The sequence below is a fragment of the Xiphias gladius genome, chromosome 18, assembly GCF_016859285.1.
Source record: "Xiphias gladius isolate SHS-SW01 ecotype Sanya breed wild chromosome 18, ASM1685928v1, whole genome shotgun sequence".
NCBI classification, from domain to species: domain Eukaryota; kingdom Metazoa; phylum Chordata; class Actinopteri; order Istiophoriformes; family Xiphiidae; genus Xiphias; species Xiphias gladius.
The window spans coordinates 16,117,158-16,143,036 of NC_053417.1; the positions used below are offsets into that span (position 1 = coordinate 16,117,158).

Below are 25,879 nucleotides of genomic sequence, written 5' to 3' on the forward strand. Positions count from 1 at the left end.
TCTAGTGTTATTGAATAAATCAATAACACTTAATGTATATGCAATAACTTAGTTTGTAAGGGCAGTTAAATTTATTTAGAAAAAACTGCTTGTGAAATACCACTAGAGAACTTCTCTTTGCAATATATCTATTAAATGGTGACACGTACTGTATGTTGGCTTCTCAGAACGCTATGTTTAGAGTGTTTTTATTCCAAGGACATCTGAGGAACATGTATGGGTCCTTCAGATGTGAGATTAACAGCTTCCTCCACCCTTGATCAAATGCAAAATTAAAGCCATTCCTGTCATTTAAGGATTTGGGGACCATAGTTCATGTTTTTATATAATCTTATCTCATCTACTGCAACTCTCTCTGTGTAGGAATCAGTCAGTCAGCCTTGTCTTTTCTGCAGTTAGTCCAAAATACAGCACGAGACTCAGAGGAGAGATGGTACTTGCATCGCTTCACTGGTTATAGATTCTTTTGTTTTTAAAACACTGTATGCACTGACATCAGATCGTATCTCTGCTCTGCTCGATCGCTATTCCACTTCTGGAACCCCTTAGACCTGCTGACCAGTCACTGCTCTTCATTACATGCTCCAGGGGTGATGGAGCATTATCCGTCATTGGCCCTAAACTGTGGAATTGTTAAAACCTCTCACTGTTTGATCTTCCTCCTTCCAGTGATACCTTGAAAACACTTCCTAAGATCAATCTCTTTTTTTAGGTTTTTAATAGTCATCACTGGTGGTATGTAACTAAGTACTAAGTACAATTATGAAGTACTTTACTTGAGTAATTCAATTTTATGCTACCTTGTATTTCTACTCCACTACATTTCAGAGTCAAATATTGTACTTTTTACTCCGCTATGGTTATTTGGGAACTTTAGTTACTAATTACTTTTCAGATTAAAAGTTTACAATAAAAAACAACGCGCATTCTTAAAGAGATTAAAGCATTCGTTCCAAACCTTTTTGGCTTGTGTGTTTTTATTATCTGTTAGTTCTGTGTGCAATACACCTATTGTAATTTTATAATTTTATCCAAAGTTATTGATTCTTATGCTTTTAATTACTGAGTGATTTATTCTCATCTTTTACTTTTTGCGATTTTATCTGACTGTAATCTCTATAAAGTACTTTGGACAGCACTTTACCTCAATATATAAAATGACTTGAGGGGACTATCTGAGACACTGCCAGGTAAGGGCACATCTCATTGTCTAGCACCAATGGAAACACCAATCTTTTGTTTAGAGGAGTTTTGTGATTCAGGTTGGCCAAAGCCAGTGATACACTAAATTCAGTGACCCATCATCATATTGTGACTTGATTAGGAGTTATAGAAATCCATATTGCCACTGCTAGTGTCTTATTTTATTTTTACATCACTGTCATATGTTTTTTTGATTGCTATTACCAAAAACTGTCACATCACACTATTTAGAAAGGGTCACAGCTGTTATTAGCAATGGTGGCCAGTAGTGTGTCTGTAGAGCAGCAACACCTAACCTGTGACCCAGTCTGAATATTGTGGCATTCATACTCAGCAGTGTGCATTCGTGTACAGATCTTGGAGTAAATGTTGCCTGCTTTTTTTGAAATACTGGTGCTCTTTTCAGAAAAAAAAAAAAAAAAACCCCACCAGTATTTCAAAAGTGATTCGAGAGATCAGGTCAAGACTTATCCATAGTTGACAGATTTATCAATTTTTACTTTTTTTGTATTTACATTTGCAATCAGAAATATTCACCCCCCCCACCTCAAAAAGTGATTATAGTGATTTGGATGAAAGATAATGAAAATAAAAGACAAAAAACCTCATTAAACAACAAAAAATATTTGATACATAGTTATTCTGACAACAGAAGTTGACTTAACTTTGAAGTTCAAATGATAAATGTAACTCTTAACATGTGTATGAGCAGTATTATTCAACCACCCAGTTTCAGTACTTTGTGGTGTATCCTTTAGCTTTTATAACTTCTAACAAACATTTTCAGTAAGTGCTGACAAGCTTCTTACACCTCTCGATCGGAATCTTTGCACATTCTTCATGTGCAAAAGCCTCTAGCTCAGTGATGTTTGATGGCTTCCATGCTGCAACTGCCTTCTTTAAATCCCAAAGATTTTCAAATCGGATTTAAATCTGGTGACTGAGAAGGCCACTCCAGGATGTTCCAGGATCTTTTTCTCAACCAAGCTTTGGTTGACTCGGAGGTGTGCTTGGGATCATTCTCGTGCTGGAAAGTCCAATGATCACCAAGGTTTAATTTGTCAACAGAAGGCCTCACGTTCCTCTTTAAAATGGCCTGGTATTTCTGGGAATCCATGATGCCCGGTACATGATCATGATTGCCAGTTCCTGCCGCAGAGGACAGCCCCACATCATCAATGACCCACCTCCATGCTTGACCGTGGGGATGGTATTCTTCTGGTAATAAGGCTGGTCTTTCACACGCCAGACATACCACTGGTCCGTATGTCCAAAGAGTTCCAGTTTGGTTTCATCAGTCCAAAGAACTGTCTCCCAAAACTCTGTAGTCTTGTCCAAATTCCTCCTAGCATATTCTAGTCAACTTTTGATGTTCCTTGTGGTCAAGAGTGGAGTGCGAAATTTTATCTTCTGAGCATCAATTACCCATGACCTATAGGTTTGAAAGGAGAGGTGTTTTTGAGAAGTTTGTAGCTTGCTCCTCCACTGAGGTCAGCAACTGGGGTCAGCTTGGATGCACAGCAGTAATAATGAAAGAAGAAATAATAATAATAAGAAGAAGAAGAAGAAGAAGATGCAAACACTCAGTTTCCTCATTAATACACTACTTACATGTGACTGGCATGGCACCTTTCAAGCCGAAGGATGGTGAGTATTTGATACAGTGGAGTATTTATTTAAAGATTCAGTTTACCCACATCACACAAAAAAACTCACTTACCACTGGTGGTATCTAGCCATGCAGATTTTTTACAAATTTCTTACTGTATGACCTGAGGTTTAGAGGTAAATGCTTTAGAGACTATTTGTTATCTCCTTGTTAGAGTGTACTTCCAGTAAAAACTATTGACAGCATAGTCTGTAAGTGTTTTACAGTAACAGATTCTAAAGTGTTTTCTCAATATGTTTGTCAACAATTTGAGCAGCTTAAACGAAAAAATTCCACTCGCTGCGGAAATCTTAGAGATGCCCATCTCAAAACCTCAGCAGATAAATCTAAACCTATCAGCATAGTTGGAAACCACTTTTTGTCATTTGGACAAATCCCAATGCCAACATGTCACTCTTCGAATGCCAGCAGATCTGACCATATAGGGCTGTTTCATTATAAAATTACAATGCTGCAAAACTTGCATCGGTGGTCTTGTAAATCCTATAAACTTGTGTAACATGTTACTGCAGTCATCAAACAGTATTGTGAAATTTGTGTAGAAACCCAGATAATATGTAATAAAATACAATTTTATTAAACAGCCATACAGTCATTGCAATAGCATGTCGAAGATGTCACTGTTTTATTGAGCAGTACATGTATATACTATAACAAACAGCAATTGGACACAGACAGAAAAAACATGGTAAATATAGCCTTACATACATGGTACCAACTAAAATAACGTACAACATTTGGCAAACTGGGATCGGTGGGGTGGTGTGGGTCCTCCCTGCATACTGGAAGGAGTGGGTGAGTTCGGATGTGTTGGTGGGAACAGATATGGAGATGTTGGTATGTTGTTCTGTCCATTTCTTCATTATGTACACACTGCTGCACAGCCAGCCACGACTTTTTCTCTCATCTTCTCAAACACTCTGGACGAGATAAGAGAGCTGTACAGGGAGGGTTAGAGGGATTTATTATATGTGGGCTAACACACACGTAAGCATAAACACACACACACACACACACACACACACACACACACACACACACACACACACACACACACACACACACACACACACACACACACACACACAAACACATGAACTCACCTTAAAACATAAGACCTTGACTTCTGCTGGTCCTTTAAAGGCACTGGTGGAAAGATAATTAAAGCAAGAAGAGGGTTAAATGGGGTCACGAGGTGTTAATAATCACTTCAGCCAGGAATGTTCTGGGAGAAACTGTGTGATTGTGTGTGCGAGGCTGTGGATTAGCTTGAGGTTTCGTATGTGTGTGAGATCCACTGCATATTTTCCACTGCAGATTATCTGGCTTGGTTTTTGCCCTCTTCGCCCATTCTACCTTCTTCTCACAGCACTCCACTCGGCCTGTTGACTCATGGTAATGTGAAGAGTTTGGCTGTGCGTCAGATCATCTGGAGTCATTTTTAGAAGCTGTGGAGTGCTGCGCTGATATCACCCCTACCCCCCAACCCAAAGGCGCTCCCTGTCTTATCCCTCGTTTTCCCCTTGAGGGACCCTCCCACGTATGGCTGTGCCTTATGGGACCGCATCCTGACACTCTGTAAAGACTCAGAAGCATGATCACATCATCTATAGGGCACAGTTTGCACTTCGTGAAACCGCTCCTTTGGTAATCTGATCACAAGTGGACAGCTGCAAATACAGGTGTGAATGCATCGCAACGCATCGAGGATGCATTAAGAGCAGATCACTCGAGGCACCTGGGAGGTGGTCAGGAAGGCATGTGACCCCATTTGCGGTATAGTGTGAACACACGTGTCCCTGACTGTACTGAAGGTCAAATTTGTTCTGCGCATGTAGCACAGAAAATGCATCCAGTTTATTTGCTTATGTCAAACAAGAAAGACGAGGAATTGAGTCCCTATGTTCAAGGATAAATACCAAAATGACACTGCAATCTTCCTCTAACTGTACACCTGAGAGCAAAATGTAAAGTGTTTTCACTCTGGCAGGGATCATGTTTTTTTAAATGATAAAATCAAATGTGTTCTGAAGGGCAACATTTGATCACAAGTGGTCATGCCTTCTGATGCCAGATGTATAACTATAAATGATGTCCAATATATATAGGCAAAATCTAGGTTTGTGATATCAATAGGTCTTTATTTAATGCACTTTAAAATGTAAGTCAAAATTTAACTAACATTTTTTTGTTTACAAATCTCATGAAAAGACTAAAACAAACAATGAATGTATTGTAATAAAAATATTGCCTGTGTAGCCAAAGCCTGATACAGCCAATATCTCTGTGCCAGAAACAATCGTTGTTTAAAACCTTTTAAAAACACTGCTGCACTGACATTGTTCCTTCATTAACATGGACACGAGCAATGTAAATTTATTGTGAGTCAATCCCATGATCTGCAGCTGAAAATGGTCCCCAACAAATGCATTATTTATTCCTGTTTGAGTAACGTTTGCTAAAAACTACAGTGTCCCGCTTAACATTTAAAAATCTCCTGGTAAATGTCCAGTTAAAGGGCAGAGATGCCTTTCATTTACATATCTTTCAAGTTCAAGATTTAAGAATTATCCAATTACAATGGCAAGATTCTGGCTGGGGACACATGATTACTTGGTCATGTTGAGCAACGTGTCCATGGAAGTGACAGAATGAAAAGAAAAACTATTTCCCTCCTTGTCGAAATAGATCATTGGATCCCAAATAATTCCAAGATTCAGTCAAATTTAAACACAACAAAACTCCACTGATTTTAAAATAAAAACTGAGCGGTTAATAATGTAACTGAAAAGAAGTTTAAACTCAAAAAAACTAAAAGAACCCACAACATTTTTTTTGCTACAGAGCCTGCTCACTCACTGCATCCTCAGCCTGAAGATACAACGAAAAAGCTCTTAAAGCTGCCTTGACATTCAGTCATGACTTGACAGTTTTCGTTCAGAATATACACTTGCCAATGTTATGAGAATAATTGCCAGGAATTGTGGCAGGAGTAGAAATGTAAGGAATGACAAATCTGCCCACAAAAGTCATAGCGAAATCCCACTACAGGCACCACATTTGAATGTGTTATGTCTTGTCTTAACTTCCTTCATGTGCATTTTCATGTGGTCTATGTCCAGACAGGCTCTAGTCGAGACCAATTTATGCTTAGGGGTTAGCCAGTAAGCGGAGGGGAGAATAGTGGGGAGGTTTTATATGAGGGACCTGCCATCTACGAAATATTTAATATAATTGGCCCCTTGCTCACGTGTTCTCACTGTACAGCAGGCAAGGAAAGTGATAGTGTTTCACACTGCCACAAAAAGAACCAGTGGTATGTCCTTCACAGTAAGATAAAACCATTATCCTTCACTCTATGACTCTTTCACAGCCTCCAACTATCCTGTGCATCTCTTTACCAACATGATTAATCATCTTAATCATCTCCTCATTGTGCTCTGCTCAAATGTCTTGCTCTTCTCCCCCCATTTTTCCCTTTTCTCTGTATTTTTTCTCTTTATTTTTTTCTCTCTCACCACTTCATGCTTTTTATAAATACTTAATAGGGGTTTCTCTTGTCAGCAGTAGAAATGACACTGCTGGCACTCCTTGAAAGGCTACACCACTCAAGCATATAAAAAGCTTAAATTAAAGTGCCAATACCAAAAGATGAACGTGGCTGCCTAATAGTGAGGCTATAAATCGAGACATGAAAGCTGTAAAAACATCAAATTTGGTATTTCTATTCGACTGACGTTAATCTCTGTCACATTACCACATCCAAAAGCAGAGCATGAATCTAAAAGATGTACCGAGCGGTTATTGGTTTCAATTTGAAGCTATGGGTTTAAGAACACTGCAATTCATGGTGGGTCAGCAGGCACGAGAGCATTATAAGCCAAGCATTGTATCATAATCTATGATGTAGGGTTTATGTGTGAAAGTAGTAATGAGCTTTGTTTGTTGTAGTTATGGTAGTAGCATGTGATTGAAGGATATTTTTGAGGAAATGAAGATTTATAGTGAGGAAAAATGCATGCACAAGTGACTTTTGTGTCCAAAACACTGGACTACTGAACATTCGCAATCTCTATCACACAGGAATGGGTATTTCTTTTTCTTCCTTACCTCTGGAGATTAAGATGTTAGTTTATTTGCCCTTCTCCTTGTCAGCCTCTGGAAGAATAACCTCTATTGGGAGAGAAATAAAGTTTAATTATGTTTAAATGGCTTTAAACGCTGGTATATTATAACAATCACACAGTTTCATGAAAGTTTAGGGTCAGGGAAACTGGAATTATTAACTGGGACAAATAACAGGTTCCCCAAATTTCCAACATTTAGATTAAAGGTGTATTAAAGGGTAAGTCTGGTGATATTATCCATGGTTTTCCTTACTGTCAACAAATCCAATGAAAAGACCAAAAGCAACAAAGAACTGATCATCCTGACAAGTGTTGTCTGTGTATTCAGAATCTGATATAGCTTATTCCTCTGTGCAAATAGACCTCCATTGTTGTCACATAAATGAGTCACTGTTGTACAGATCGAGATGTTCCTTTAGTACCATGAAAATGGGCACTGCAATGTATTTTCAATCGATCACTCGTAGACCATCATGCTGCTGTAAAATTCTCACTAGTGCAGCAAATCCACAGCTGAAAAAAGTAACCAACATATGCACTGTTTACTACTGTTTGAGTTACGACAGTGCCTAGGCGTTTTTAGAAACCATTTAGTCTTTTAAAAAAATAGAACTATTCATTTGTCACCCTTTAAAGTTTTAGCCCAAAGCCCCACGACCATTTGTCTCGGTTTGGGGGCTAATCAACCACATTTCCACCATGGTCTGCATGGACTTCACAGGAAATCCCTCTATACCTCAACTACTGTGAGATTTCAGTACTTGAGGTATAGAGGGGTAGAGTCTTTCAGTACTTCACAACTTCAGGATTGAAGGACAGACTCACACATTGTTGGTTTTGGTCCTTTCGTGGGATCTAAAATTATATAAAAATTATATATAGATTATATAAAATAATACATAAAGTTTTGCCAGCTTTATCCTTTAACCCGTAACTCTGTCTGGAGCTACATACGTTTGACCTCCAGCTTGCAGGAGACAGTGGCCTCTCCCTGGGCATTCTTGGCTCTGCAGGTGTACACACCACCGTCAAAGCTGCAGGGCTTACGGATCTCGAGAGAGCAAATGCCCTGGTTGGAGATCTGACGAAACTTGGGGTCGTCACCAATGACCATCTGATTTTTCAGCCACTCGATCTTTGGCTGAGAGTAGGAGAGGAGACAAAGTCACTAACAAATGTGTCTGTACCTCGTAGACACATTCCCCGTTTTGTTATGGTGCCAAGAATCCAAAGTATAAAATGTGTGGTTGGTGTTGAAATTCCAACACTATGAGCTTTGCTTTTTGATCAACTGTTTTACATGTGTTTTTACATTAACACACAACCTTATTAGGCTGGATATTTAGCTTGTTGTCAACTTGTCTTCCAGTGAGCTCAGTCTGTGCTAAGCATGACAGTTGGGTAGAAAGGGAGTAACATAAACCTTTTCCTGACTCCAGATATGTACTGCTCTGGGTTTCAGTGACACTCTCCCTGCGTGGATTTCTTCATGGTCCAGATTCATGCAAGGTGATTCTGGTTATTGAATTACACTTCAGCTGATGCACGTCGGAACTGTGTCTTCAAACCTTCCTCACTGATGTGTGATACATATTTAGTTCTGCTTACAACCAGTTTTTAAAATAGATGTTTCTTCTAGTTCAAGGAGTTATGGAACTGACGTATTCGTTTAGAAGGTAAGTGAGTATGTAGGTTATTCTGTAGTGAGGTAACAGCTGTACACTGATCTTTGAGATACACAGGATATTTGCCTCTGCCAAGGAGGTTATGTGATCACCCGTTTCTGTTTGTTTGTTGATTTGTCAGCAGGATTACGCAAAAACTACAGAACCGATTTGCACTGAACTTGGAGGAGGGACGAGGCATGAGCCGAGGAAGCACCCATTAATTTTGGGGGCAGATCTGGATCATTTACCATGAATTTGAATTTTATCCTCTGTAGTCTGGTGTATGTTCTTTGACACTGGCTTGGTGGAGTTCTGCACTCTATTGAATGAATATTGTAGTTATTATTGGAACTGACTTATGCAAAAACATCATAGAAAGCTAGTTCATGGGGGTTCAATCAAATGACTTCAACACTGTAATATTCTTTTGCAGTTTGACATTTTTTACGCAAGTACCATCATGTATGAGCAGGATTTAACATTGAGAAGGATTTGATTTGTAAGTTAAACGAAACTGGACAAACATTGTAAAGTGAAAACTAATACGGTCCGTTGCTTCCTGTCATCTTCATTACCCCTGCTGACATAGGAGGCGGAGGATGGCAAAAATGAGGAACATGTTTTCATCTTGTTGACCAAGTACTGTATATTTGAGACTTTGACATATGCTGCTGCTGCTGCTGTTGAGGATGCTGTTGCAAACTGACAAGTTAAACACGTTAATGCTGCTTGTGTGGTTATCTTAGTAGACCTGCAGGTTTAATAATATGACAGGAAGAGTTGGATATGTTACATCAAAATCTATGATCATATGAGATCGTAGTCATGATTTTTTTTTTATAGTAAACTGCACTTTAGTACAGCTTAGTTGATATTGCCTTTTTAAAGTTAAAATCCATGATCTATTGGCAATGGACCTCGCATTAGTCATTAGTGGTTGAGTTTTGTTTAACTGACACTGAGATAAAAAGCTAAACAAAGAAAATGTAAATCCATCCACTTATCTCACCAGCTCTCATTATTTTATCTTCCTCTGTCCCATCATGTTTATGTGTTTGGGCATCCATGTGTGTGGATGTTACAGGGATAGTCATTCACACTGATAAAAGAAATGCAGTCTGGATGGGGGGCAAAAATAGTACCTGCTGTGATGGAGCAACATTTCACTCAGCCATGAGAGGACAGTAAGCTGTACCTCTTATCACTGTCTCTTCTTTGTCTTTGCTGCTTATCTTTCCCAATGTGCTCTCTGCCTCTATATGTGACAGCTCTTTATCAGAGGCAGCAGGACAACTTATCACACTTACATGCCTTTCTGCTGAACCTCCTCAGCAGTTCTAAATGGAGTCTCTGGAGTCTGAGCCAGGGAAGAGAAAGAGGCTCAATAAACATGCTGTAACACACTTACAGCCCACATAAGTGTGAAATAATCTAGTTTTCAGTGGTTACATGAAGGGAGAGAGAGAGAAAAAAGCAAGAGAGAGAGTAAAAGCATGCATGATTGTGTGAGTAGCACAGAGTAAGTGTTTGAGATGAGAAACTGAAATTTTATTTCTATGTAATTCAGTTGTTTGTAATTATGTGGCTTATAATAGCGCACAGATGAGTCTTTAATTGGTGACGTTGTAGGATTAACCTGTGACAGCAGCTTCATATGAATGGGGTCAAACATGGGTTAAGTACACAGTCAGAGTATGTGGTTCTCCTGTATGAACAGGGTATTAAATGCCTCTACTTCCATGGTCCCCTACAGACGATGAGTGGATAGGTTTTCATACAGCTGCTACTACTCGGTTGCTCTGATTGCTGGTCAACAAGGAGAAGCACAGCAAGACTCATGTAGATATGGTGGGTGTTGGTTTATAGACCCTAATTTCAGGCCCAGGGCAAAAATCAACAACTGGGTCCTTATTCTCAATCACAGGCATCCACTTGGACACATGTCATGAGCCTGGGATGAGCCATAAAAATACTCTACTCACAGCTGTCTTTGAAACAACTACCTACAAGCCCATCCCCATCCATTACCCATCAGTCCCTCTTTTACATGTCAGTTCCTGTTTGATTTGTCTCAACAACACTGGCATGTGCACGCTGTCCAACCACTGCTGTCCTTGGCGACAAGCCAAGGACAGCTAGGATGCATAATGAACTGCATTTCCAACGTGGCTGGCCAACTAAGCCATCCGCATCAGCCAGACAACTGTAAAGATATGTTTAACCAGAGCAGTGGCTGCCAAGTACAGTGAGAGACAAACTGATATTTCACATAGACATACCAGTGCAAGCCCTACCCCATTTTTACAGTGGATCTTCATAGCAGTGACATTAACACCTCATTTGAAGCAGTATACCACACACTCGAAAGATTTATTGAGGGTCTCCAGTAAGAACAAATGGTTTAAATTTAGAATAAGCTTATGTGCTTTGTATAATATGAGAAATACCTAGAATTTCGACAGGACATGTCCTGAATTTCTCCATACTATCAACAGATGTTTCCCCAGGCCTCCTCACTGTGAGCATGTTCAGCAATTAGCCAATTAGCATTAGCTATCAGTGACGCATAACAGGAACACTACAGTGATCCTGGACAAGATACACTGATAAGATATACCATGGATGATGAAGTAGAGATGCAATTAACTATTATTTTCAAAATGGCCTAAACTGCAAATTATTCTCTTGATCAAATGTTTGTTCTTTATGATCTCAGAAAATAGTGAAGAAGACCTATCACAGTTTCCTCAAGTAACATCTGATTTACTATTGACTTACTTGTTCTATCCAGCTGATGAAAGATATTGAGTCAAGGAGAACTAAGAAAAACAGTAAATATCGACATAGATTGCAATTTAATAACTGCTCACAATCAAAATGCCCAAACTGTGAATGAAAGATGGAAAACCAACAAGAACACACAGAGTTATTTATTACTGCAAAGTCTTTTTTCAGGACTTCCCAGCACTATGTAAAACAACCTGGACCTGGATAAGCAGCAAAAAATGGATGAATGGATCAACCAATGGAAAATAAATCATTCATTTAAGTTAACTGATGTTTGTGCTAAAATCAACAATTGTTCATTATGAGATGATGAGCTTCCTACTGAAACTCCACAAAACACCCTCCTGCGCGAACAATGGACTGTCTCAACAATGCCACTTTTAGTTTACAGGTGTATACCACCTCCTGACAACCTGCAATCAAATTCAAAAACCTTTTATAACTAATCGGCAAGAGACAATATTTAAACGCCTGTAAATTAAATTGAAGACTTTCTAATACCTTCTAAGGCCTTTTTGGGGAAACTGAATTCAGTGCTTTTTAAGAACTGCAGATACCCTGCATGAAACAGTATACTGATCCATGGGCATCTATGCAAACTGCACTGGCATATAGACAGTGAGAGTACAAGTGTATGTCTGACCTTGGGGCATCCACGAACAGAACACAGCAGCTTGGTGGTGTATCCCACAGTGGCAGCGCGGTCGTTGAGGGGTGTCGTGAACTTTGGTGCCTCGCTGAAGTTGTGCTCCAGGTACTCGGGAGGCTTGTAGACAATACCTGTGAATGCATGGAGCAAGGAAAAGATCTCACTGGCGACTACATCTGGGTGTTGCTTGTAAAACTATATAGCAGTTTGAGTTGCACCGTTTTTAAAGTGATAACTAATACAAAGTGTTCATTTGAAAACAATGAGTTTTGTAGTAGTTTTGTTCCTGTAGTTTCAGCCTGCAGTAGAACAAAAGAACAGGAAGATTAAGTACTAGTGAAACAAAATGCTTACGGTTCATATTTCCATAGGCTGATGACCCATAGACAGCAAGGGAAGCAATAAACTTGCAGGAATAATTTGCTGCACATCCTACATAGAAGGTCCGGTTTCATTTAAAGGAAAATAGCCAATTTTCCATGAGGTTACATGGTGGCCTCCAATAGACAGGGCTGATATGGCTGAAATCAATATTAGAATATTACTAAAAATACTTTTACCACATACACATTTTATGTCATTTATGCCATTGCTATGACGCTACTTGGCATCATTTTCATATGATCAACATTTTGAAAGTACAGAGATGCAAGATGCCAAGATGCTACAAAAATTTTAAAAAATTTAAATTTTTTTTCACCCCTTTTCAGATCATTAAAGAGCGAAGGGAAAAACACCAAATGATAAGAAGGAAAACTCACACGTATGCACAGGCATTCCTAAATGCAAACGCATACTCAAATTAAGTGTACTGTCCTACATCACCAAAGGACATACCTTGCAGGGAGGCAGTCACAGGTAAATATAAACACATCCACAAACACGCGCACGCACACACACAAGCAACATTTGTTCTGACAGCTGTCTTAATGTTGTCGGAGCCTCTTAAAATTTATTTCAGTACTAGCTGAGCACTGGCCAAGAGAGCTACCCACTTATGATTAAAGCAGTGCGAAGGCTATTTCCACTTCTCAAGTCTTCTCTTTAAACACACATACACTCAAGACTCTCACAGACTTATTGCAGCTCATTAAAGTGTAAGTGGACACTTGTACTGCAGCACTGCCACCAAAATCTCGCTCACATAAACAAACCGACCCCAGATAAATTAAAGCACTATATGTATCAAGAAGGTCACCTGTCTTCTGGATGGTGGCCACCTCCCTAGTGACAGTGCTCGCCTCACTGATGCCCACTTGGTTCTCAGCAAACACCCTGAAGGAGTACGCGTTGCCCATGATGAGGTCTGAGACAGTGGCCGTTAGCCTGTGGTAGTGCTCCAGCACTGTGAACCATTCCTGCAGGTGTAGACACAGCAGATGGCTAATTCAGTACAGCACGCACAGGAAATGATACTGCGATCGGTTACTACCAGTGAGCTATCAATCAACCGATCATTAACCTGATATCTTCAGCTGGATTTTCTATCAGTTTTCGCTTTCTCTTTCTACCTTGTACCCTGGCTCCGTCTCTTTTTTTCAATCCATGACTCCCACATTTCTTATCTCCCTTTCCGTCCACCCATTTCAGACATCTGCTGAGGAATCGTCACAGGTTTATAAAGATGTGAATGCTTGTTTTAAGCCAATTCTCCCTACACCACCAGACATAAAAGAAAGACAGGGAAAGATGGAGTGCAATAGAATATGTACTGTATGTCCTAGACTGTATTTTACGTTCTTGTAGTTGTTTTGTTCAATATTTTCCAAGCCCCCTAACAGCAGTACCCTCTTATATCTCTGCCAGATCCCTTCTTAGAAAGAACCACAACTTTAAAAAGACCTATTTCCATTTTGAATGATTGTAAAGTAAAAACCACAGAGAAAAGAGATACAGCAATCTAAGAGACCCAATAATATAAGACCCGAATACAAAATCCAAAACTGTCTTCCTTGGCCGCTGATTTCAAAAATATTCTTTAACTCCACATTCCCCTGCTTTATACTTGCAACACTGCCTGACGCTTGCAGTCTAACGCTTCTACGTTAGACCGTACCTCCTCAAAAAATTTAACTATTGGGGCTATGGAGATACAATGCAGAAACCAGAAGACCTTAGAGGTCGTTAAAGCTTGGATACAACAAAAAGTAAGTTGAAAAAAATGCTCAGTTATCTTCCCTTCTGTGACACACATCTAACAAAAACCATTTCACTGCAAAACCCTGTTCTCTATCACTGTGAATGACAGAATGTTAATGCATACAATGTAAATAGTAGGGAATATAATTAAAGCATGATATGGCCTTATCATGTAAGATACAGCCGTCTAGAGTTGTGGTGGTACTATCAACATCAATCAAAACCTAAACTATAAATGAAAACCTACTTCGGACCCCCGTTAACATCTTGTGTCAAGTATGGGTCTGGCTTCTGTCTGCAACTCCGTACAGTGTGACAACGTGATTGATTTGTTTTATGAACATCTGTTAGTATATAAACATCTGCCATACCTCGGTCTTCCTGTCGGCCTTCTGAACGGTATATCCAGTGATGTCTGTGTTGCCGTTATCCTTGGGAGGAGTCCATTCAAGAGCAGCGTTGAAACCCCAGGTGTCCACCAGCTTCACACTGGCAGGAGGACCGGGCAGCTCTGAGGAGAAATATTACTGTTTACTATAACATAAAAGTTTAAAACTACAACCAGTGTGCTCCTTTATGGCACTTCCTCGAATGTGCAGCCACATATTTAACAGCAGCAGCTGACAGCAGGTTCAAACACAGGGTCAAAGGGCATCATTGTTAGAGGTGTCACGTATGCTGGCTTGTGCTTCGAATTTCTGTTGGAGCAAGTCACGAGTCTCAAAACTAACAAGTCAACAAGTCAGACCTTTACACATGTCGCATGCACACCTGTTTCAATGTTTGAAGATGTGTCTGCCTGTTTACGTTGTGGGCAAACATATGCATGCCATGTGCAACTCACCTACAATCTGAAGGGTGAGGGTGGCTTTGTCTTCAAAGCTGTCCACTTTAATAGTCATCTCATAAACACCAGAGTCCTCCCTCTGAGCTGTGCGGATAAACATGATGCTGTCCTTGTCACTGTTCCTGACGTTGACCCTCTTATTATCCAAAGGCTGACCATCCTTAAGCCAGGACACCACAGGTTTGGGCTTCCCCTTAGGAGAAAGGCAACACACAAAAAAATGCAAGGTTAAGGCATAATGACTGTGAAGTTTCCTGTGGCAAATTTATAAATAACTTGCGGAATATTCAGAATGAAATGTGTGTTTGTGCTGGCTTACAAGAAAGGGGATGACCAGGTTGATCTGCTCTCCAACCTGCCTGGTGTAACGGGATCTGAGAATGCGTGGCATGCGGATCTTGGGACGGTCTGAAAAACAAAACCTCTGGTCAAGCACGTTTACATTCTGCCTCATCCTGCATGTATTTTCTATCCTGATCAACTGATCTGTTGCAGTTGTTGGTCAATTGTGAACAAATGACATAACCCGGATGAATCAATCAATCATCCACTCGACAGCATTAGCCAGCATTAACAGCTATCAGTGTACAGAGTACAAATTGTGTGATGTACACTTCCCAGCGGGGCCATGTATGTTCAACATGACAGGTCAACAAGACCTAAATAGACCAGCCATAGCTAGGCAAAGCTTCATAGCTGAAGCAGCTAAATTTAATCCACAAGTTAGTTCACATAATAAATCATCCTAATCTATCACAAAAAAATCAATTTTAATAGTCTTGAGAGTAATGCTGATGGACAGTATATTCACTGGCATTGGTACTAATTTTTCAACCAAAAAGTCCAAATATGGTCTGGTTTTAGCTTAAAATGTGACAATTTGCTTCTTTACTCTTCTCTTTTCTCTAAATAATAGATTGAATATCTTTAGTTTTGGGATATATATATATATTTATTTACATTTTATAGAGTAAACAATTGTATGTTTGTAAAATTAAATATTATAAGTTGTAACATGTCAATGTTCTCAATTTATTATACTTGCACAAACACATAAACATACACGAAAAGAACAGAGTAGTAGACACCTTGTGCAAAAAACAAAACAAATTAAAAAAATTTGTTGTCATCTGATTAGTCTATTTTCCCTGACTGAGATAAATTGAGATGATGATACTTCCATGATACATCTAAAAATTAGTCACAACATCACACTTAGCAGCCCACCATCTGTGTGTCTGCGTGAGTGAGGAAAAGTACAGTATCTGGGCAGAGAGAGGCAAAAGAGGAAGACCCCTCATCCTGTAGCTACCGAAATAGCTTTGGTGACGAGAACCCCGACACGTGTCCCATCATGTCATGCACAGAGAAGCGGCAGGAAGATGTCATCACTGTCAACTGACTGGAGTGGTCCGACAACCCATCTAGAAACAGTGAAGTACAGTCTGAAAACTGCAGACACCCAAATCAATTAGGATAGCTGCTGGTATGCTTTAGCTATGAATAAAAACATTTGGATGAAACCGTATTGTAGATGGGACTTTGCAAGACATTTTCCCGGTCACTACAATGGATGGTTTTGTTCAGAGGACAGGTGCAAGTATCAGCAACAGCATCCCTCGCATGTTTTCTGCAGCAAATGTCTGAAAAGCTCTCGGGGCTTAGAGGATACATAAAACCACAAAGCTGCTGCCCTCCATCACCTCTCTCACCCTGCTACAGCCTCTGTTTCTCCTCATCCACTCCAAACGTCCTCTTATGTCTTGCTGCCCATCTTTTTCTATCTGTCACATTGTCACACTTTCTCCCTCTGTTGCTCTCCATCTCACTTGGTTTCTTGCCCAGCATGTCTCATCCTCCCTGTCCTTGCATTTGTCGCCGTAACACCGCTGCACAGGCCGGGATCCAGCTCCTGGAACTACCATTCCCCACGAAGATCAGGTCTGCCTCCAGATTTGGATCCAACACTAATCCCCCACTAATCAGCACACTTCCCAGCAATGCACCAGAAGTGTTGTAGGCATTACAGCATCCAGGAGCCAGCAAGTACTCCTGCAAATAATCTATAATCTGTCTTTGTCTCTGGATAAAGTGTCTTTGTGGGGGGCTTTCAGCATATGTAGGACAGCATGTCTTTATCAGAAGCTTGTACATGTAGACGGTTGTCTGGTCGGGACAACGTGTGACTGACACACAGCTGAATTTACCCCCCAACAAGCCTACCAGAATCCATCAATTAGCCTCATGTTTCGCTCACCTCAGTTGACCAGCAGTTGTGGTTGCATGACCGCATTTCTCCACTTAGGTTTCCTGTTTGTTCGCAGCGGTTTGAACCCAGACCCGGAAATATGCTCAGAGAAGGTAAGCTGTACTTCTGAAATGGATAACTGGGGTATGTCTAGGTCAGCTCAGGTCTACATTACATCAGTGTGACTCAGTGTGACTGCTGATGGATGAAAAACAAAGTTTTTCTTTTTTCTTTTCTGTAAACAAGCAAAGAGGAGGCTGACAGTGTGACTTCAGTAACCTGTGTATGTGTATTTTTGGGGGATATTTTGGCCTTTGTTACAGATAGTAGTAGAGAGACATGCCTTTGAGCTAAATGCTCACAATGATAGTGCTAACATGCTGATGTTTAGCGGATATAACGTTCACCATGTTAACCATCTTAGTTCAGCAATGTTTACATTTGCTAATTGGCACTAAACGCAGTACAGCTGAGGCTGATGGAAACGTCAGTAGCTATCGTGGCCAAAAAAATTTAACTGATGTGCAAATGTAAATGCTAAGAACATGTTCTATCGTGGATAGTTTAGAGTAACTGTGCCAGACAAACAGGACAGTTAGAGAGCCACTGACATACGCTACAGTGACACAGTGACAGTGAGGTCGCACTCGCATGGTAAAGGCAAGAATAGGGCTGCTAGATGGCTCATGATCTAAACGTTTATCTTTACCTTCTGAGTCTGGCATTAAATCATAAGGAAGACTGAGGGAGCAGAGTCTGTTACAGAGCCAGACAGTTAACCACTGCAGAGCCCACGTGTGACACTAACATTTTAACTGACGATTAGTATTTCATTAGTCCTACATTGTTTTATGCTTGATTTTTGTAAAGAACATTCTAATTGTTGATTTTGATTAGTGCTAAACAAATAAACTTTATTATGGTATATTTTTCTTGATATCTCTTTTAGTCCTTTAGTGTGTTACCAGCAAGGAAAAAAGGTCCATAGACTGTGAGTTCTAATTTAATAAGAGAAAAATTTTAAGCTGAAAATTTATGAGTGCTTGACCTTCTTATTTGTGATGCCAAACCTGCAGTAACTGCTGAAGATGTACGTACACACAAGTGAAAGCATGATCTACAGCTAATGAAAGCACCTGTCAGCACCTGTGGGATTTATGTGCATACATCCACATACATTGAGGCCCCTGGCGGTTATTAGCACCTCTGCCTCCCTGGTTGCAACGTGAGTATTTTAAGGATAGCTCGTAAGTTACCACTATCAGGGCGCTCCTGATAAAGAGGCTAGAGACAGACAATCTTAAAAGTTGTCTTTACACCAGTGAAAACATCAGATATTAACACCTCTGGAAACACTTATGTACCACTCCACAGACAGAAGACATAAATTCTCAGTGTAACAATTAAGACATAGCTGTAACTCCTTTGGTTGTTTTTTTTAAATAAAAATAAGAATCATAATGTACGGTTGCAAAGGTTTAGGCAAACTTTGTTTGAATTAGAGTAATATTCACATCAAAAAGTTGAAAGTTGGTTCTGCAGCTTCTCAGCAGACAATCTTGTAATTTCAGTTTTGGCTGTTTATCTATTCTTCTCTGCATTTTTGAATGGAGTGGAATTTAACTTGAAGCAGACACTTGTGAGTGGTGCTCTGTACAGTCTGAGAAATGACACTGGCTACTACTCACCAGCAATCTCACGGATCGGCACAGGCTCAGCAAGTGTACCAGGTTCACTACGGCCCCCGGGGTTTACAGCCACCACGCGAACATGCAGAAGGTCACCGGCTGTTAGATTCTTGATGCAGTAGCGGTTTGCTGGGGTCAGTTCCTCGTTACCTACAACCCAGTCTGTTGCTGCAGAGAAACCCAGGGTTGGAGTTAGTATGTAGCTTTTAGTGCAGTTTTCACTTTGGTTGGGCATAACAGTATACATGTCAGGATTTTTTTTATTTTTTTCCAATATATTCCTTAAAGTGTTATGGAATATTTAGGAACATCCCTTACCGGGACATGTTAAGTGGTTTATTGCCTGTCGACACAAGTTTACAAACAAGCTGCCTATGAGAAGTACCCTTTGGCCACCATGATCAAATCTCAGACGGAATGGTGTCATCTGAGCAAATGAGCGCTTCTAAAAGTGGTGTCAGGAGATACAGTGACAGCCGGTGAAATGCTGTCTGCCGTATACGGCCTGGACCCAGCTATGAGTCCATCTGCCCTCTGACACTCTGAGGACAGGTGCAGCCTTGCAGCCTCACATACACGAGCGCACATACACAGACTTACTTCCATCCTTGCAGTACTCGACTGTGTATCCGTCCAGGCCAGAGTCGCCGATGGTCTCCGGCGTCTTCCATTTAATGGTGAGGCTGGAGTCGTTCACATCATCCACAGATAGGTCCAGAGGAGCACTGGTGGGGACTGAAGGAGGTTGAAACAGAGCAGACTAATTATTGGTTGAAGTGAACAAGAGAAAGATAAGCTGAAATGACACTGAAAATACACACAAGCTGGTATAATTACCCACATACAGTACGTTCCATTCTACATCATGGTTACACGCAAGGCTGTAATTAACGATTATCTGTCAACTATTGTCTTGATTAATCATTTAGAAAATAGTGAAAAATATCCATCACAATTTCCTAACATTTTGTTTTGTCCAACGAAAGGTCCAAAACCCAATAGTGTTCAGTTAATTGTCACATAAGGCAAATAAAAGAAGCCAATCTCCCCACTTGATAAACAAGATACTTTTTTTCACATTTTTGCTTGAAAACTGACTTAAACAATGAACCAAAGGGGTTTTAGTCCCTTTTAAAGTCAAAAAGTCCAATATTTGCTGCTTCTAGCTTCTCAAAAGCGAAAATTTGATGCTTTCCTTTTTTCATACATGAAAACTGAATATCTTTAGGTTCATGTGAAGCATAACCACAGGCTGTGGAAATCATAATTGGTGTTTTTCATTATTTTCTGACATTTTATAGACAAAACTACTAACTGAGAAAATAATCAGCAGATTAATGGATAATGAAAAAATCATTAATTGCACCCCGAACCTGAAGTTATCAATCAATATGTCTGTAAAACTGTTATCATTCTGTTACGGTGTTTAGTTACATTATATCCTTTACAAACTCTCATTAGTTATATGTTGTGCTATTAATCAACTGGGAGCTGTAGTTGCCACACATTTCGGATGACAGCCATCTCATTTCTGAACAGATTTTTCAATTTGTCCCTGTCGTAACATCTCTCTTTGACCTTGACTGGGTGTCCAAAGCTGAACCAGGAAAACAGCAGAGCGCAAATGTCGGCATTACCTGCAGGAGGTGTGGGCGTGGGGGCCTTGGGTGGCTCCTCAACTATGACAGCTTCAGCTGGAGCAGCTAGCATTGAACAAGCAGGAGGTTAATATGTTGTTTCAGAAACAAACACCAGCAACAAGGACCTGATAAATATCCAGAGCATCTTTTCCAGAGTGAGACTTCAAGCTTTAACTTTTCAAAATAACAATCATCATTAGGTTTTAAAGTCGTATTTGCGACACAGCATGACAATCACCGTTAGGTTTCCACTGGAAAAGATACCAGGAGGTTCAGAGTTTGTTAAGAATCCAGTCGTCCTCACAGCTGGGGAAAAGCATGATGGATAGCACTTGATTGATGATATTTTAAATAAAGTCATCAATGTTTGGAGTGTATTTAAGTAGTAATTTTGTTATCTGTGTGGTGGTTTATGTTTACTGTCTGTGGGAGCATCTACAGCTGCACCATCTTTCGCAGCAGGAACAGCAGCTAGCGTTAAAATGCCATTAGGGAAGCCAATAAGTGACTTACATTATGACATTACTCATGCGGGAAATGAATCAGTTTCAAGCTAATTTGATCAAGATATATTCCAGTGAAGCAAGCAGCGGGACAGAGCAGTGTAGACAAAGCTTTCTGTATTCACAGTGACAAGAACGGGTGGATTTATGACCTGAAAACTGATTCCTGAACATATTTTGGAGAAACTGTAAGACATTTGCACACAGCAGAAGACCATAACATGTCCCCATGGACAAATGTCATGGGTTGGTTAAAAGACTAGGAGCTCAAAGATGAAAACTTATACATGAGGAAGTTTACAGACAGAAATCCCAACACAACAGATCATGAGCAAGAAAGATACACAGCATGTGTAGCACAGGGTGGGACACAATCAAACACACACACACACACACACACACACACACACACACACACACACACACACACACACACACACACACACACACACACACACTCACACTCACACTCACACAAACACACACCTTGCATTGCAGCTTGTGTGTGTGGACCACATGTGGTGTGTGTTTACCCTCAGCAGGAGCTGTCGAATCAGCTCCTTCCTCGGTGGCCGTGGCATCAGATGAAGTTAGGGGGTTACATGTCGAGGTTAGCAGGCAAAAACAAAAGCCATTCTACTGCCTCCACCATTTATGTACTTTACCACCAAGGTCAACTGAGTGACATTCACAGTAAATTTGAATGAGAGAGGGACAAAACAGGGAAGGATAACTAACAGGTAACTGGTTCATCCCTGGTATTAACCAGTACCTGGACTGTGATGTAGATATGACTTGTGGGTCCAGCAATGTAACCATCATAGGAATCCCCCTGCATTTTGTACTGCTACTTGTTCCGTTACCTTTTACAGGAACTGTTCCTGCAGGATGCAGGGACTTCGACAATGGATAATTCATTGTGAAAGATTAATGGCAGTAAAATTATTAATAAATCAAAGCATTAACGATGCTCTGAGTTAAAATTAGCAGCTGGAGGTTAGATTCATATTTGCAGCTAATAAAGCAGTTACTTCTAGATCTGAAGACTTCCTGAATAAGACAAATGCAATTGTTGGTCTATTTGTTCAGTCAAAGTCACTGTAAATGAAGTCTGGTGACTGCTATGGACGGGAATGCAGTCTCCAGCACCGGAACGGTGTTGCCAGATTGGGCAGTTTTCTGCCACATTTGGCTACCTTTTATTTATTTGGGTGTCTAAAAACTGTTTTGGGGTGGTTGTGATAATTTGGGCTACTTTTTGTATGGTTTCCACCAATGAAAAGTTATGCTACATCCCAAAAAAAAGAGTCCCTCTTTTCATCCGAGTAGTATAATTGAGAATGACAGGGCATGCAGTTCAGTAGGCTCGGGCCGACACACAGTAACTTTTGACCAACAAAACCAAATGCCATTTCAGTTGATTTTACTTTTTTTCCTATTCCAATTATTGTTCTGTCATAGTTCTGTGATTAAAAAAAACTTGAAAAGTATTTTATATTATTTTAGGTTCAGATTTGGCCACTTTTTGTCTTTCCAATCTGGCAACACTGGCCCTGGAAAACCAACAGCTCAACCACAAGCATCTTGGACCAGAGGTGCAGCTCTGTGCTGGTGTTATACTTCACTATACCTTACCAAAGACTACAGGGTTTTCTTTGACAAAGTAGTCACAGTGTGTTTGTACAATGGTCGGCTGCACACACCTATTTTAGGAGTTCCCAGTAAAACAGTAGGTTAAGTCAGTATTCTAGCATCGCTACACATACGCAGCATAAAAACATAATGCAAATTTTTATACTTTGAAGTTGTATCTAATGCATATTCTGGTCCTCTGCCGTATCTTTAAAATTAAAAAAAAAAAAAAAAAAAGATTTTAAGCCGTAGGAGCCATTGTGTCCACAAGTGCAAGATAATGTTACTGCTGATCAAGTACATGCAAATAAAGAACAGTAAAGAGGAAGACCAGCTAATGTTTAAAGGGCCACTTAACAAATATTTATCTCTGATAATGAACACATACACTCAGTTGAAAGTTTATTAACTACAACTAGCATAAACTAATGCAGTCTAATACAACAGTCCTGCAATAAACCCTCCCTTCGTGAAGGTTATAATGTTCAGTATTTGTTGAAAGTGTTTCAGAGAGGTGTTGATTCAACTTCATGATCATTCTGGAGGCTGTAATTTGTAGCGCTGAGAAGTGTGTCTGTTATTTGGACAAAATAATACAGACGCCTGTCTGTATCTCACAACAAAATTGAACAGCGCCACAAACCAAAGCCTCCAAAATGACCATTAAGTTGAATCAAAAAATGACTATTATAACCTTCATGTGGGGAGGATTTACTGCAGCACTAGACTGCATTAGTTTTAGCTAAGTGGACCTAATATTCTGTCTTGAGTCGACCTCTCTGCTCCCAAATTCTAGGCACTTACAAAAGCAGCGGTCCCTGACCCTGATTTATTGCTCCCTGTTTGTTAGTAGCCTAATCTAGCTCGGATGAGGAAAGTTGGCCTCCCCTCCATGCAGTGTGGTTATTAAGGTGACTTCAGCTCCATGGGACAGCACCTGGAGCGCTTCCTTCAGCAGCTGGGGTGTCCTCAGCTGACGGGGCGGGGGCTGCCTCTCCCTCGACGTGGGGAGCTGCAGTCTCGGGGGGAGCAGCTTCCACAGGTGCGGGCTCCGCAGGTGTTTCCGCAGGTGGAGCCTGCGCCGGGGCGGGCTCAGGTTCCGTGGCGGGCTCAGGCGCCTTCTCGGCTGCCCTCTTGGCTGGGGACTTCTTGATGGGCGCAGGTTTGGCTGGCATCGCGCACACAGACGGTCAGTCCTCTGGATGAAGGCACCAGGAGGGTCTTAGGTAATATATATAGTGGGAGGGTTGGTGGTCTTGTACGCAGCTCCACCCATTCCCTGACTCCGATGCCCCCCTCCCCACTCCAGTCACATCCTCATCTTTCTTAGGACCCGTAACCTGCGCAGGCAGGACAAATCCTGGCTTGGTATAACCCCAGTCACATTGTTTCACTAGAAGCAAGTACATCTGCATTCAGGAAGTGCTAAATTCTATCTTGCCCTAAAAAAGAGGACCATGCACTATTAAAATCATCATCCAGCCTAATAAATGATCATAAACAGTAATATTAGCGCCCCCCCGTGGATAAAATGATGAAAGCAGACAACCAAGGCAGGTAGTGATATGAAGAATGGCATGACTTTATTGTGTCCTTTGCTCAGTGTTAGACATATGGGATTTGATGTGGTTATGGAGACATGCCATACAACCATTATTAGGTCTCCTTTTAAGCCAAGTGCTCCTTCCTACTGGAGGAAGACAATAAAACCACCGAGGACGCCCATTTTCTGCATACAGGAGCCAAGCCTTCTCTTAGATCTCTACGTTTTTTAGTGATTGTTGTCGCAGATGCACTGACTATTTACAGTGTTTACAATAGTGATGTCATGTACAAAAGAGAAAAAAAACCTTTACAAATATTTGCATAAGAAAAAACAAATGTCTGCTCTTAAAAACAATGCGAAAAAGGGAAGATATCCAGTTATTAAAAAACCCTCCCGTGGTAAGGTTTAAGTGTGGTAGGTCCAATGAAACAAAACTTTGGGAACACACCAGGGATACATGCGTCATCATTACATCTCCGGGCTAATATCTGTTCTAACACTGCTCCCTACTCTCAGGCAACTCCTCATAGATGTCCAGTCGTTCACATTTAGGTTTAAAATGGTGTATAATCACACACAAGCAGCCCAGTCATGATACACATTCTGATCGACTGCAGAGTTTACTGACACACACATCACCTTAACTACCAGCCACAGGCCCAAATCGACTCTCCACCCAAATCTGGGCATCAAGGTGACGACATTAAAGTGACATCAGAGTAGTTGAGAGGAAGTGAAGATGTTTCCTCTAAATCGAGGCCTCCTTGTGGTAGATTAAAGCGGCTGAAAAGCTGCTTTAGGCCAAATTGTGTTTCAGGCACAGACAGACTTAGGCATCAGGTCTCTACTGTCCACCAGCACTATGCTGTTTGGAAAGTAGAGGGACATCTGGACAGAATATGGCAGTCTGAGGTACTTCAGGGTCAAGGGGTGAGGTTAAAGTTTATCTCTACTACATACAGTTTCCTCCTTTTGCACATTTTTATGCTGCCTTCCTTCATCACAAGAACAGTCAAGATGTGAGCAATAAATACTCTCTGTAATCTAGTACTCTATAACATATATTATGTGCAAACGAATGAAGGAAAGAAGTGAGAGGAAGCCACTTAAAAATGAGATTCAAGCATTCTTAACCCCAGCCCTTACTCTTACTGTAACTCTTAAAACAATGTGTGAGAAGGAAACTGATTTCTACAGTTTTGAAAAACGATATTAATGAGGAAGGAAATGTTTTTTTGTACATTTTCTTATCACTTGATGGGAGTTTTTTTTTTTTTTGTCCTCCACTTCTCCCGAGGGGATAATGAATGAGAAATGATCGAAACAGCGATGGTGGAACTTTGCCTCTACGCTGTCTGCTGCTGTCGATAATGGCATGCTTGGTATACATACGTACTAGATGATAATTACTGTATACAGAGGCTCATTGAAGATGACTCAGTATAAAATCCTAAAAAAATCAAGATTTTCAAAGCTGTATCCTCATCTATCACAAGAGAAGTTTGTGTTTTAAAATGGATATCTAAATACAGAA

General features: G+C 40.5%; 1 protein-coding gene across 2 annotated transcripts; it reads right to left on the bottom strand.

Moving 5' to 3' along the window:
* Positions 1 to 2,856: 2,856 nt before the first annotated feature.
* Positions 2,857 to 23,987, bottom strand: mybpha (myosin binding protein Ha). 2 transcript variants are annotated; one of them, XM_040151996.1, is made up of 13 exons: positions 23,737 to 23,987; positions 20,662 to 20,727; positions 19,625 to 19,759; positions 19,025 to 19,192; positions 15,408 to 15,496; positions 15,086 to 15,281; positions 14,613 to 14,752; positions 13,301 to 13,460; positions 12,097 to 12,233; positions 7,954 to 8,140; positions 6,983 to 7,045; positions 3,976 to 4,018; positions 2,857 to 3,810 (listed from the first exon to the last, which is right to left on the bottom strand). In XM_040151996.1, exons 1-11 carry the CDS (start codon positions 23,972 to 23,974, stop codon positions 7,005 to 7,007), a joined length of 1,557 nt encoding a protein of 518 aa, XP_040007930.1. In that variant the 5' UTR covers positions 23,975 to 23,987; the 3' UTR covers positions 2,857 to 3,810; positions 3,976 to 4,018; positions 6,983 to 7,004. The 2 variants fall into 2 exon arrangements, with proteins under 2 accessions (XP_040007930.1, XP_040007931.1); XM_040151997.1 differs by lacking the exon at positions 20,662 to 20,727 and having other exon boundaries at positions 2,858 to 3,810.
* Positions 23,988 to 25,879: the final 1,892 nt, after the last annotated feature.

Bases quoted from the DNA above. Each gene is read 5' to 3' on its own strand.
- mybpha (XM_040151996.1), bottom strand. From the start codon at position 23,974: ATGCCAGCCAAACCTGCGCCCATCAAGAAGTCCCCAGCCAAGAGGGCA. The intron at 20,728-23,736 runs GTGCTGTCCCAT...GTTCAATGCTAG, and splicing joins TGCTGAAGGAAGCGCTCCAG to CTGCTCCAGCTGAAGCTGTC. The intron at 14,753-15,085 runs GTGAGTTGCACA...ATTTCTCCTCAG, and splicing joins CCTCACCCTTCAGATTGTAG to AGCTGCCCGGTCCTCCTGCC.